The sequence below is a fragment of the Chrysoperla carnea genome, chromosome X (assembly GCF_905475395.1).
Source record: "Chrysoperla carnea chromosome X, inChrCarn1.1, whole genome shotgun sequence".
NCBI lineage: Eukaryota > Metazoa > Arthropoda > Insecta > Neuroptera > Chrysopidae > Chrysoperla > Chrysoperla carnea.
In genome coordinates, this window is record NC_058342.1 from 36398384 (window position 1) to 36414547 (window position 16164).

A 16164-nucleotide genomic window follows, 5' to 3' on the forward strand; every position below is an offset into this window, starting at 1 on the left:
AAGCTTGAGTCGCTCAATTTAAAATAACAAAAATGAATCAGAACGCTTCATCTACTCCATATGCCTAATTATTTTTCGATCCATTCTTGATATTAAGCATCTCAAGCTTTTACAAATAGCCCTTTTACAATAAGTGTCTCATAGATAAAATTATTTTCTACTTTTTAGTACAGTAAAAGCTTGTTCCAAAGTATTTTTCATGCAAATTTTTAATTTAAGACTAAAAAAATGTATATATATCAAATATGGTGGAAGCGATGGGAAAGTCAGGACCCCATAACGTTACCATGGGTTGTCATCCAAACTAAATGTGCATACAAAATTTCAGCTCAATCGGAAACCGGGAAGTGAATCAAATTTGACTTGCAAGATTTGATTACAGACATACAACGGGACAGGTGAAACTAAATAAAAGCTTGAAATAAAAAATGGCGAGCGTGGGCAATCCGCCAATATATTTAGCGGGCACATAATTGCTCTATACTCCGATCTTTTTTTCAGCGGATGTTGTCTCTTGTCAAACGATGACCTCTATATGATTACAAATATGGAAGTTAAAAAACCAACTCACAGTCACAACATATGAGCTGAGTTCAGATATGAATTGTGAGTGATCTTGAATTTTTACTGATCTATATCAATCATCAAAATGATTTATTTATAAGAAATAAATAAATAATATTTGAAAATCATTTGAATATTTTAAGAATACCAAACTTAGAGAGTCTACCACCACTCTAAATCATACGAAGGGCGACCCGACCTAACATGTTCAGTTATTCCATCCCTTTTAGCCTTCAAATTTTTACATTCTCCATTATTTAATTTTATCATATAACAAGCTAAAATTTCATAGTTAGCTTATACCATTTTTGCCTTGAATGTAAGTTCCAACCCGAGGCGCAACTAGGTAATCAAAGGCTCTGATGCAAAAAAAAACTGGGACCTAATAAAAATGTCAATTTTTGGTAGTTTTTATACCATGTAAATATGAAAATATATCATAGTATATTAAGTTTAGTCCCAAGTTTGTAACACTTGAAAATATTGATGCTATGAACAAAATTTTGATATAGGTGTTCATAAAATCAATCTAATTAGCCCACTTCCGGTTTTCTGTCCGTCTGTCTGTCCGTAAGCACGATAATTCAAAAACGAAAAGAGATATCCATCTTGAAAACCGTTAGAGAAAAATTTAAATACAACTTTTGTTTGAACTATTTATTTCGTAAATATCATCGTTTACCCACGAGGAATATCAATTGTGAGTGTGTGGCTATCTAAGAGTGGATATCTTTCTTTACTTACGTGACGTTAAAAAACAATAGATTGTGTCATCAAAACTGACTATACATGGTATTTTAACAAATAACTCAGTCAACTGTTTGTTTTCACTTGTTTTAAATAATTACTTTGTGATGATAGCACTCTGCGAGTTTTATGGACTTTGCTTGAAAAACCCACAAATTGGGCATGCTTCTAATAATGTTAACTAAGTACGGGTCTTTTTGGAACTTGTCGTAAGTCTATGATTTCAATTACATGAAATTGTGAGTGCCATTAGAAGAACATGTCTAGCCCAAAGAACGCCTTGGTATTTCCATTTCTGGGTTAATACAAAGGTAAAAAAAAACCACATAATCGAGTCACCTCTACCCATATTGCAGACTTATCCAGTCTGAAATCAGACCCGACCCCAAAAAACAGACCCGATCCCATTGATTCCTATCAACATTGTTATGAGACGACGCAAATATTTGTAAAAAGTTTTAGTTTCAAAGTTTCAGTTTTCCGGGAATTCATATAACGCGTGTTTTTTGAATTTTGACGTAATCGTGCTTTCTTGATAATTTTTACAATAAATCGAACAATAGAACTCTAATTGGCATTGTATAAAGTCCTATTGTTATAGTATTTTGTGCAAATAATTTTTCGCATAAATTTGCACATATTTCTGATTACAATGTACCCATTGAAAATTATAAAATTTTAATTAAATTATAACTAAACAATTTGAAATAAATGAAATGAAATAATTAAATAAATATTACTGAGTGTAATAAAGTTATTATAAAAAAATGATTCGAGTCTAAAAATAATTCATTGGGTCAAACGGATCAAAACCTTATATTATTTACATATATTTGATTGACTTGACATATAATATAAGTATCGGACGGACTTGACTCGAGCTCCAGCAAGCACCAAGCACTAACCACTGAGCAGCGAGCATCGAGCATCGAGCATCGTACCTACTATTTATTTATTATCAATACAAAAATATTCAGATATCGCCTTTTATTATTCAATTTTATTCAAAATATTTTTAATATGCACTTAGGCAATGTATAGCTACAGGCATGTCTATTGTATTGCATATACCTGATCAAACTGTAGCTCCCAAAATATTTATTTCTTGTGATTCACAAACAATTTCAAATTTTTTCCATGTTTTTAAGTATCTAGAGTAGTTTAGAATCAAAAATCCAATTTATTTATTGATTAGATGAGTATTTTTTCGAAATATCTCTTGAAAACAGCTCCAAATGTCGCTCTTCATATAGGATTTTAGAAGATTTTCGATAAAAGAATCGTTAAATCAACTTGATTTTTTAATTTTTGGGTCCCGAATATTCTGAAATAACAAAAGTCAGTATATCAGGTATTTTGGACACAAAAAATTCAAAAATCATTTGATGATTGGATGAAAAACACTATAATAAGACCGATTTCAATTCATATCTCGAAAATCATTCATTTAATCGTCAAATAAAACCAATTTTTGAACTTTTTGGATCAAATTTACCTTAGAAAAAGAGTTATGATGATGATATTCTCGAAAACAGTAAATATTTTCCGATTTGATTGATTGCTTTAAAGAGGTTTGAAAAGTACCGTTTTCAAACGAAATGAAAAGAGATATCAAGCTTTATAACGTGCTTTGGACGTAAAAAACGATGTCAAGTTCGTAAATGAGCAACGTAGGTCAATTGGGTCCCATTTTGTAAACCGCTAGAGATAGAACAAATGTAAGAAATGTTCCTTATAAAAGTATAAACAACTTTTGTTTGAAACATTTTTCGTAAACATCACTGTTTATCCGCGAGAGCGCAAATTGTATAGTATGTATTATATGGGAATATCAGTTATATATGTGTGACATGTATGTATGTGTAATGTGACAGAGTAATCAACACTGTCTCTACATGGTATTTCAACAATTAACTCAATTTTTCACTCAGTTTTCACTTCTTTAAATAAATACTACTTTTATTAATCGTATATTAATTTGATAAGTGAATTTACTTGTCCTTTGACGAGTGAATTACCTTAAAATAATTTTGATTATATTGAATTTTTTTATAATTAATAATAAATAACTAAGTTATCAAAACTTATGCTATTTTGTTTTTACCAAATGACATATTTTGATAATGATTCAATAGTTATATGAATACCTCTAATTTCCAATTTAATATTAATTACTCAGGGTACAAAAGTACAAACGTACAAAAAACGATCCAATACAAAATTTATTTGTCAGTTTATTAGCCTGGCCTGGCCTAAGCACTATCAAATAATTTGCATAAATCAATTTTTGTGTAACATTACTTTTAGACAAATTCCTGTAATTTAATTCAGAAAAACTTATCTGTAGTCTGAAGTAATCATGATTTTTCGTTATTGAAATTGAATTATACAAATTTTACATTATTTATTAATCGATAAAATTAAATCAAATTTCAATTAATACTAATAATAATAATTTATATTATATTTTGCTTGATTTTAAATCAAATGTTATTTGAAATCATCAAAATTTCAAATCTAAAATTATTTATTTATGGCCAATCTAAATAAATGTTTTGTCCGATAAATAAATACCTAATCAATAAATGGATATCGAAATTTAGTTTTAATTATAATAAATATAAGCAATTAATATTTAACTGTATCCTGTGCCAAATGTTAGATATCAACTGCAGATGACTAAGAAGATGACTAACAAGTCGAAATGTTCATAAACAAAATATTTTGATTGACAAAATGTTAATAAAGTGGATTTTAAGCAAATAGAATGTGTTTATTTAATGTTAATAATTTCCACAAATTAACGCTCTCAAACTTAAAAAAATATCTTTATAAATTATAGTTCATGTGCTATTCTGATATATCAGCTATATTGCTGTACAATTTCATTAAAAACCATTCTCTAGTTTTAGTTTGAAAGCGTAACAAACAAACAAACAAACAAACAAACATGCTTACTTTCGCATTTATAATATAATAGAGAATAGAGAGAGATATATACTTTTTTGACTTAAGCTATCTTAATTTTAGTCTTAAAAGAATAGGACCAAGTTCACGCAAAAATTTTTTTCATGAACATGTTATTGAATACTTAAACAAAAAGAGTAAAGTACGCATTATAAGGAAAATACAGGCCTTATACTAGGTTTGAATAAAGGTAATATCTATATTTAATTAATGAATAAATATTTAGTATTATTAATTAAATTTATTATCAATATGAATTATAAATATTAATATGAATAGGTAATAACAATTAATTGACAAACTTCTACATAAATGAATCTATAAATATTAATCATAATCATAATATTTTCTTTATTATAACTAATAATTAATTATTTATTAATTGTTATTACTTTTGCTTATCAACAAATTATTAATTATTCTATACCTGGCTTATAATTAATATCTGCTTAGTGCTATATAAATTTAAAGAACAAATAATCGCTCCTAAGGATAAAAGAATAGATGAGTTAGGGATGAATTGTTAATCATTGAATTTTGCATGATGTAGATAAATTCATTGACGTAAATATCATCAAGATCGGCTAACGCGTTTGATCTCTAGTGTGTTACAAAGATGGGCATACATGCATATATTGACTTATAAACACATTACCACTTCATGCAGTCGGGTAAAAAGTAACAAAACCCTTTTTTTTTGTGTATTTTTGTTTCATGTGAATTTTGTGATATAATTGTAAGATGTAAATAATGATTGGATTGGATTTAAAGTGTGTAATATTGTGAATAAGTAATTCCAGTGGTCTAGTATGGTTTGCATAATTAAAATATCGTTATGATACTGATATTGATATTAATATCGATATCGATATTGATTGATAATAGAACGTAGACAGACATCACATAGGTACTATTCTACACTACATAAGTATTTGATCATAGACAGTGGCGTAGCGAGGGGGCAAGGGGTGTATCTGTGAAGAGGCGATAGGAAAAGCGAAATCTCTTTATGAAAAATGGGATATTGATACAACAAAACGTGTAAGAAGACACCGCAAAATGGCCCGGAGATTTGGCTATAGATAAATAATAGGTATCTTACATTTTTTGGCTCAAATTTAAAGCGTAGCTTGAGCCTACGACTTTATTTATTAATTTGCGAGTATATTTTACATTTTGAATGTGAAGGGGAGCATAAAAAAGGTATTGTGCCCCGAGCGCAAGTTTAGCTCGCTACGCCACTGATGATAGATGATACATAATCAATATTAAATTACAAGCAATGCAAACATTCATTATCATCAATACCTAATCAATCAACTATAAATTATATTCATTTATTCATGTTTTATTTATAAATAATTAACATATTTCAATTGAATCGTTCACCTGCACATCTGCACACCTGACCATCTCCATTCTGCACCCTTCAAGCTAAGTACAGCGACCAGAACGCTTCACTTCATAGTCATTGTGTCTAAGCGTTCTCTTAGTATTTTGACCCGCTAATTCTGAATTTAGAATGTTATACTTTCAAAAGTCGCAAAAGTTATTTGTGTTTTAAATCGTATGAGTAAAATGGTCTCAACGCGAGTGTTGACGGGATAACTGTTATTGCTTGTTTTGTAATTTTTTGTAAAGAACATTACAAGAAGTATTACAGACATAAAAAGAGTGTATACATTTTTCTGGGACACTCTGTAACAGTATATATTGATTTTTATTAGCCGATTATCGAAATACCAAAAAAATTAATTAATTACTATAGTACAATGAAATTAGCGTTCAATTGAAAGTTCTAGCTCAATTATTTCTGCACATTTTCCTTTTTTTCCGACTTGATAGCTGCGAAATTGGCCGAGATATGTCAATTTTAAAATTGAATGCTACGAACAAAATTTTGGTATAGGTGTTCATAGAACCACCTAAATAGTCCCTTTTTCGGTTGTCTGTCTTTCTGTCTGACAACACGATAACCCAAAACGAAAAGAGATATGAAGCCGAAATTTTTAGAGCATGTTAAGGACGTAAAAAGTAAGGTCGAGTTCGTAAATGAGCAACATAGGTCAATTGGGTTTACAAGAACCCATCTTGTACAAAATTTTAAATGTAAAAAATGTTTCTTTTAATAAAAATAAACAACTTTTGTTTGAAACATTTTAGCTTAAACATCAATGATTACCCGTGAAGGCGCAAATTGTATAGTATGTATTATATGGGAATATCAGTTATGTATATAAGACATGTATGCATGTGTATACATGGTGTTTCAACAATTAACTCAGTCAATTGTTAGTTTTTACTTGTTCTATTTAATTTTATTGTGATACTTAACAAATACATGTTAAAAGAAAATCAATTTAATATGTTACAGGTTCGCTGAGATCAACATTCACAAGAATGAAATAATCAAGACATAAAAATCAACAATCCATCCAGCAAAAACCACATCTGTTATGTGTGCTACTATAAAACCAATAAATTAAAAAATAAATTAAAAAAATTTAAATATAAAAAGAAAACAGTGCTACCAACATAGTTAAACCAAAAATGATGTACAAAATAATTTGCGTATTGTTGATGCTAACGATCAACAATACATACTCATACGAAAGTACAATAAAACCAATAAAATGTCCAAAATATTGTGAATGTAATGAAATTATTATAAATAAACATCCATTATTCCATAATCAACTTGGTGGAGTTGGAGGTTCAGACTCAACACAGTTGATCAACACGAAAAGTAAACATAATCGTAATTCTATGTTAAATGTTAAATGCATCAACACGGAATATTTAATAAAATTACAAAATAAAAATGTTTATAAATTAGATTTATCAAATCAGAATATAAAAAAATTTAATTTAAACATAATTAATAATTTATATAATTTACATATATTAAATATATCACATAATGCAATTGTTGATTTATCAATCTCAATTACATTAACACAATTAACTCACGTTTATTTACAGAACAATAATATATCAACGATATCATACTCATTCTTACCCCAATCGATAAAATATATCGATATATCGTACAATAATCTAAATTACATACCAGAAAACTTTAATAACTTATTTAAATTACAATATATCAATTTATTTGGTAATCGATTATTATGTACATGCTTTAATTATATATCAATCAATAATTTATTAAAACGATTGATTATCGTTGATTACAACGCTTATTGTAATGATGCGTTGATCAAATGGGATCAATTTAACAAGGATGTGAAATGTATTGAAGGACATGGCACACAATATTTAAATGATGCAGAAGGTTCAGGGGATGTTGAATCAACTGTTGATTCAATTGATCAACAATTAAAAACACAAGATTTAGATAACATGATTGAATTATCGAATAATGGTGGAAAATTAGAAGATGATGATTTAAATGAATTTATACCGGTGATTAGTACTGAATCAACAATATCAAAATCAACAACTATGAAAAATGATGACTTGATTATCGGTGGTGATAAACGTATGGCTGATTTTTATTTTAATGATACAAGTAATACAAGTCATGACGAAGAAGAAGAATCTGGTTCAGGGGATGATCAACTTATATTGTCATCTTCAACCAATGATTATTCGGATGATTTGATTGTTCCATCAGTCAATATGACAGAAGATGCTAGTCAGCCAACTGTTGATGTATTTACGGAATCATCAACCGATGATAATCAAACTGAAGAAATCGTAGGTGAGTAAGTCTCATAATCAATTCTTTGGTCTAGGAGTATCTATGGGCTTAAGGATGTACCTACAAGCTCCAGGACAATAAAAAGAGTGTATAATTTTTTCTGGCACACTCTGAAATTGTATGTAGTCGATTTTTATTTTCCGATTATCAAAATACCAACAACAAAAAATTAAACTATTATAGTACAATGAAACTAAAGTTCAATTTTTGCTCATTTTCGTTATATTTTTCGACTTTCTAGCTTCAAAATTGACCTAGATATGCCAATTTTAAAGTAAAATTTTGTGCTCATTCATTCTTAAAATAAAACCTAACTAGATTAATTTACAAACCCCAATAACCCCCTGCATACTAATCGTGTAAAGCAGTTAGTTGCTCCCAATTTAAAAAAATAAAAGTATTACTACTCGTCAATAGATGGCAGTAAGAATTACATTTTTCAGTTTTTCCTCGACAATTTTTAAAAATGATACTAGATCGATTTTTCGCCCCAAAAAACTCCTGCATAATTTAATCTATCATCTATCCATGCTTGTCTATTGATGAACATTTAGTTTATTTATATAACTTCATGATGTTAAAAAATTGTAACTGACTTCAACATGTAGTTTTCGTGTCACCCTGTGCGTGCGCATCATAAAAATTCACTCTCATTACATTTTCATAACGCGCCAAATAAATGTAACTTCAAAAAGAAGGAAATCTTTCGTAGTGAACATTTTATAATAATAAATTATAAGTAGAAAATTTTTAAACCTTATTCTCCGGTTTTGAAGTATTTTGGCAACTCTGCAAACAATTATAATTTTTTAAACGTTTTCTAAAACGGTTTATTCCTTACAAACAGGGGAAGATGATAATGATGACGATGATTACGGATCAGGTTCTGGATCAGGTGCAATCGATCCATCTGAATTTGATTATGATTTCATTGGTTCTTCTTCTTCATCAACAACAGAAAGTGAAGGTAGTTCTTCAACAACAGAAGCTGCTGAAGTTCCTATTATTTTTGTTAATGAAGTTTCAACAACCACTACCACTGAAGCAACACCGTCACCGTCAACTGAAGCAACTTCATCAACTCAAGCAACATCAACATCAACTTCAACTGAAAGCCCAAAAATTGTAACAGAACCACCAATTATAAAAGTGGAAAGGAAGATGAACTCAGAGGTGGAACGTGTTCTAACGAGTGGTAATGGATCAATGGATAATATAAATGAGGAATTAGGGCAAGTTGTTAAAGAAGCAAATACATCACCGTCGATGGGAACATACGCATTTTTAACTATTTTGGTGGTCGTTTTGATTGCTTTGATTGGTTACACTGTAATTAAACGTAGAGTTAATCATCAGAATCAACATAATAATAATAATCAACATTTGTCCACTGGACGTGCACGTAATGGTGGTACAACTGATGCAACTGGAAATAATGGTAAGGATAAACAAATGATTCGCCTTCTTTAATCTTTTATCTATTTCGATTTTGATATTCCCAAAGTTTTAAAAACGTTGAAAAGGCACACTGAAAAAAACTAAAATAAAGACAACCTCATCCGGAAGTTGACCCTTTCATATTTGAATCAATAATTTGTGTTCTAGGTCTCAAAAAGAAAAGCAAGGATGATGTGGATAACGATAAATACGCACACGAAATGACTGACATGCGCCCTGGTGATGATGACAAAGTAGTTGCTTTATTAAATCAAGAAAATGAAACAAAACGTAAACCAAACAATGGAACGGTCGTGAACGAGAAATCACCCATGATGAATAATCCAGACGAAGGCTACATGGATACTCCGCTAAGTATACCAACACCCACAACAAGTGCGGACACTCAACCACCTCCAACACCATCACCCAGAAACTTGGATAGTGCAGCGGGAAATGGAGCGGTTGAAAAAGTTAAAATAACAATGACGGAGTTAACCGATTCCATACCGAAAACACCGGTGCTTGTGACACGTACCAAATCATTTACAAAAGATGGTCCACAAATAATTGTCACACCGAATTTAAATCAACGACCTAATGTATAGAAAACATCACTTTTGTTATTTTCTATTTTAATACCAAAAAACAAAAAACGATTAGGACCGTTTTTTATTTTCAAAATTTTACACACTAATCCAGAGTTTGTTTCATTTTGTTTATCCAAAATACATCAACATTTATTTTATCGAAATCGGTTCAGTTTTTTTGGTCAGTTCACCTCTGTCGGTTCACACTCAATTATTGCGAAATATTTTCGATTTAAAAAAAATTCTCAAACGAAAAGTTAAAATTACTCCAGCCACAACTTTTTCTAGTGGGTAAAAGGAGGGAAAGAAAACAAGTTAGTAACATTAAATTTTAATGGGAGTCAAAGTGACTCTCATTAGAAAAAATCTACAGTGAACCGATTCCAGGAATAATTTTCGAGGACGGTTTAGATTAATCTCCTATCATCTCCTAACGGTTTGACCTTTTTTTTTGGAAGCTTAGTGTGTCTATTATACAAAAAAAGAGGATTGTAACTAACTTCAACATGTAGTTTCCATGTCATCTTGTGCGCGCGCATTATAAAAAATTAATTCTTATAATTTTTCATAAGATGTTTACTAGTGATGGGACGAATAATCGCATTCACATTCGCAAAAAACGATGCGAATGTTTTTGACATGACAAAATCATCAAAATTTTAAATCATAAATGGCGAAATAACCTCAAACTTAACTAATATGTACTCATATTTTTATTACCGTTTTTAATCACTGTTAAATTTGAATGTTGGACAAATGTAATTATAACAAACTAACCTCAAAATAAATAAAAAACTGAAATTTGTCTTTCTAGTCTCAGGGAAAAGGCAGTGTCTCGACTGATACATCAACACCCATCCTAAATGGCTAATTTGATAAATTGAAATTTTGAGAGGATTTTAATTTTAAACTGTAGGTGTCATTTAAGAAGTGATTTTTGGAAATGCATCCCCTAAAAGGGTGAAGTTGGAGATGAAAGTTTGTGCTACAAAATATACAAACCGTCATTTTTGACTTGACTACTCAACCGATTTTAAAAATTCTTTCAGCTATAAAATGCTACATTATCAACAAGTAACAAGGCCTGTATTTTAGGGTTCCACACTAAAAGTTAAAATCCATTAGATTGTGAACAAAAAGGAAGTTAAATGAAGGTAAAGGAATTGAATGCTAGAGCGTGAATGAATGCTAGTTATTTATATTGTTTAAACAATATTTGTTTAAAAAATGTATTTTAACTTAATAACAATAAAAATAGATTTAAATCTTTGGTGCAGGACCCTAATTTTTTTGAAAATAAAATACAGCCTATTTAATTTGCTAGTAATGTAGCATTCTATTCTTAAGTAATGAACTCAAAAATGAGGGTATATAACAATTGGCGAGCGCTTCATTTGAAAGTTAACATAATCATTCGCATTCGCCCATCACTAATGTATACCTTAAAAAAAACCATGTACAGAGTGTACCCGAATGAAACCTGTTTGTAAAAACTGAACTGAAAATTTTTGTAGATAAAAGCTAGTCATAAAAACTACAAATTTTTATACAATTTTTGCTATTTGTGCGAAAATTTGGTAATTTGAAAATGAAACAAACTCGAATTATGTACATTGTAGCCTCCCCTCTCTTACCCACCGATTATAAATAATTGCACAAGTGTTCATATATATTTTTGTAAATTTTGTAAAAATATTTTGTTTTTTTTTTTTAAACTAAAAACTCAACTGTAAATAAATAGAGTTTCCATATATTATGTAATAAACGGAGTGAGGTGGGGATCTAATCAAGAGGGGATCCATCAAATAGAAAAGTTTGTGGAAAACTCTAAAAATTAATATATAACCTAACTATTTAAAAAAATAAAAAAATGCTCAAATATTTTGTAACCAATTTATGTACAAAATTTTGCTGGACAAAAAAGACATTTATGAGAAAATCCGACCAAAAACCAATTGATCTTCTAACCCTGATAAAAAAGTCCGATTGGATTCCGATTCAAATTTCCAATTCATTCCGATTGAATTCCAATTCAATCCAATATGACATTTCCAATTCGATCCTATTCATGAATTGCAACCAATTGGAAATTTCCGATTAGTTCTAGTGGATTGAATCGGATTTTTTTATCAGGGAAGACAAATTTAGTCAATTAAACATTTGACTAAATTTGTTTATTCCTGAATATGACAAGAACAATATTTCACGGACATAAATTAAAAGACTATGATTTTATACAGGGAGTCATTTTCGTAGGGCTCTGTAACGGACATTCATTGGATATCTTGAATAGGTCCTAAAGATCAAATATAAATAAAAGATCTTTAATGAATGCCCCTCTCCCTTCGAATCGAACCATAAAAACTGTTGTATGACAGTCATTCTCATAGATCATAATGATTCAACCTGTATAAAGGTCTCAAAACAATTATTTTGCGTTTACCCGCGCCGATTAGATCGTGCGCCTGCGTCTTTTAGATGTTACATGTTACCAAAGATCCGAGAACTTTCATAAAATTTATATTTATGGATAAAAATCTTTAATTTTCGTATTTAATCCTCAAATCATGAAAGTTACCTTACCTTGTTTAATTTTGTAATTTTCGTGACAAATAAAATTTGATGTTATTTTCGTGAAAATGATAAAATAATTCAAACTTGAGTTGTTACACGATTTTACCGAAAATATGAATCGTCAATTATAGTCATTTTGATTGATTTCAGAGCACTCTGAAGAAAAATTTTGGGGAAGGTTTGGTTAGGTTAGATTAGAGTGGCTGTCCTGGAGTGAGACACACTTAGAACATAGAGGCCGTTGTGATACCGAAATAGGGTTGGCTCATTCCCGGGCACTACTCCATGGACCATTTGGATCTGTTTAAGAACATTAGGAGTGTTTTGACGTCGACAGACTTTAGGTCGAAGAAGTCGTCAAAGAGAGGCTGGCTCAAGTAAGTCCATCTTCTCATATCAAGTGCTGGGCAGTGACAAAGAAGATGGGACATCGTCTCTTCCTACTCACCCAACCAGTGTCCTGTTATAGCCGTAACAACTTTGCTAACAGAGTCCCTTGGAAGAAACATAAGATCTTCGGAACGCCTATGATTGTACTCAGATCATATTTGCCTTGTAGCATCGCAGGTGCGCTCCTCCCTCCATCTAAGATTGGCCCTTTTTAAAATATTCTCTTTAAGGATCAGCTTACAGTTCGCGAACGGAACTCCCGGATTTCTATTGATACTTGTGTCCAACAGCATTGTGCCATTTCTAGTAAGCTCGTCGTCTTCACAATTTCCTGGAACGTCTCTGTGTCCCAGTACCCATACCAGGTTTACATTCATTTGTTCCCCCAGCTCATTTAAAGGCGTACGTCAGTCTTGTGCTACCTTTGAGGTTAGATAGACTGAGCTGAAGGATTTAAGAGCTGCTTGGATGATTTTCATGGGTCCTTCATACCCTGGCTATGATATTTTTCTTGGACCTCAAATGGCAGACTCCAAACAAAACCGTAAGACTGTGTAGGGAAGTAAAGTTGCCAATTGAGGATTGAGGATTGAATACAAATCAAAATTTGAATATAAAAACTAAACATGTCACATATCCAAAAGTGTGGGGTCCTTTTAAATTACACAATTTTAAAATGAATTTTAAATTGTGTTTGTGTAAAATGTGTTAAATTGAATAGAGAATTCTTATTTAAAGTATAAAACAAAAAAAAGGCTCTGTGAATTTATTATTGATTTTCATTTTTTGTTTATAATTATGATTTTTTTTTCTTTTTTTCTTATGTTTTATTTTTATTAGTTATGAATAGTGTTAAATATTTAAAAAGTAATATATTTTTATTTTAATTGAAATAAATTAATATGTTTGCTTATTAAAATTTATTAAAAAAACAGAATAGGTATGTACTACCTATTTAAGACTGGAAAAATCCAACTAATTATTATTAAAATATTAAATTTTAAAAATATTTCTTTATTTTATTTACAAAAACATTCTTTTTAATTAGGTTGCCAAAACTATCACTAATTGTTCATTTTAAACCAAATTTTTTTGGACAAAATTTTTTGACTCTTTTGAAAAGTTATTTTAAAACTCGATGGATGGAATTTTTTTTGAAACCAACTTATTATTCGGTCAAACTTTTTATTTTTCATGTTATTTTTTAGATCACATGCTTTTTTCTGCGAAATATCGATACCAGGATCAAACTATCTTCAAAACTTGTATAGGTAGGTTAAATTTGACCACAAATATGAAAAGTATGACCCAAATTTAGTATAATTCCATACTTGGTTGATTAAAATTGGATGCAATTTGGATGTGATAGAGCAAAATTAAATTTTTTGGTTTTTGATGACGTCATAAAGTTCAAAAAAACGATTTTTGTTATAATACACCCAAATTTTATCCGATCGGAATGGAATTTTTTTTGTTACCCACTAATTTTGGGTCAAACTTTTCATTTTTCATGTTATTTTTTAGCTCACATGATTTTTTTGCGAAATATCGATACCAGGATCCGACTATCTTCAAAACTTTTATAGGCAGGTTAAATTTGACCACAAATATGAAAATTATGACCCAAATTTAGTATAATTCCATACTTGGTTTATTGAAATTGGTTACAATTTGGATGTGATAGAGCAAAATTCAATTTTTGGATTTTGATGACGTCATAAAGTTCAAAAATTTAATTTTTTTGATAACACAGGCAAATTTGATCCGATCTTATTGGAATTTTTTTTGAAAACCACTAATTTTGGGTCATTCTTTTCAGCTGTGATGTCAGTTTTTCGCTGGCTATCACTTATGTGCTAAATTCTGGGTCCAAGACTCCACATTCTTGAAACTTATTGAAGTTAGGTAAGTTTTAATCACAAATTTGAAAAGTTTGACCCAAATTTAGTAGGATTACATACTTGGTTTATCAAATTTGGGTAAAATTTAGATGTGATAGAGCAAAATTAAATTTTTTGGATTTTGATGACGTCATAAAGTTCAAAAAATCGATTTTTTGTAAAATACACCTAAATTTTATCCGATCTGAATGGAATTTGTGTTGAAACCCACTAATTTTGGGTCAAACTTTCCATTTTTCATGTTATATTTTAGCTAACATTCTTCTTTGTAAATAAATTTTGGAATCAAGACCCCACTTGATTATATTTTTCAAATTATTTTGCTGTTTCGATACTTTTTTACACCCTGTATAGTAGGACACCCTGTTCTAATGTACATTTTTGTAAGCAAGAGTGATTTATTAATTTCTTAATCCATAAAACTAATAAAACTCAAAAATTATATACAAAATTTATTAATTGTGATTCAAATCAAAATTATTGACTTGGTTTTGTCAATAAATTATTTTTAACAAAAAATTAATTGTATTCATTTTTAATGGGAAGTAGTCGTCTTTGAATATTCGAAATTCATTTGAGTATACGCTTACAGTTGGAAAGCCAATTTCAAATTTGTTGAAGTTGGAATCTTATTAAGTTTCACAAAAATACTATAATCGAGATAATTCGATAATAAGCGGAATAATTTCTCTGGTATGGTCTAAAATCGCAACCAGATATCGATCGAAGAGACAGAATTTTAAATTATATTTCAATAAATGCTCGACTTATCGCTCAATGAGCCCTTTTTAGTACTTTTTGGAGTCGCTGATCTCGATTCCGAAGTCAGAATCGGGACATAATCCCCCTTCTTAGAGTAATTCACCCAATGCTGATCAAAACCAGAAACAGTTTGTAAATTTTCGACAAATGAACCAAAAAGGTATACCCGGAGACTTTTGGGGTCGCTGATCACCATTCCGAAGCTAGAATTCCGATATACTCCTCCACTCCTGATATAATTTACCTCACGCTGCTCCAAAACAGCAATATTCTGTAATTATTCAAGAAAATGTGTCAAAAAAGTATACTCGGGGAATTTTTGGGGTTGCTGATTTGGGCTTTACCTCCAGAGTAAAAATTCCAATATAGCCTCCCTCCCTCTGAAATAATTCATAATTTTGTAAAATATTCACAGAATGTTGTTGTTTTAGACCAGCGGGGGCAAATTATCCCAGAAAACAAGGAGTATATCGAAATTCTGAATTGTGATAAGCGACTCTGAAAACCT

At 30.1% G+C, this 16164-nt stretch overlaps 1 protein-coding gene across 3 annotated transcripts in view; it reads left to right on the forward strand.

Moving 5' to 3' along the window:
- The window catches only part of LOC123302615 (protein windpipe), a 31613-nt gene extending 21163 nt beyond the window's left edge, over nucleotides 1-10450 (forward strand). For all 3 annotated transcript variants that reach the window (XM_044885635.1, XM_044885634.1, XM_044885633.1), the window contains 3 exons: nucleotides 6653-8002; nucleotides 8850-9440; nucleotides 9608-10450. In XM_044885635.1, coding sequence (XP_044741570.1) covers nucleotides 6829-8002; nucleotides 8850-9440; nucleotides 9608-10047 — 2205 coding nt within the window. In that variant the 5' untranslated portion in view covers nucleotides 6653-6828 and the 3' untranslated portion in view covers nucleotides 10048-10450. The remainder of the gene's footprint in view (nucleotides 1-6652; nucleotides 8003-8849; nucleotides 9441-9607) is intronic.
- The last annotated feature ends 5714 nt before the right edge of the window (nucleotides 10451-16164 follow it).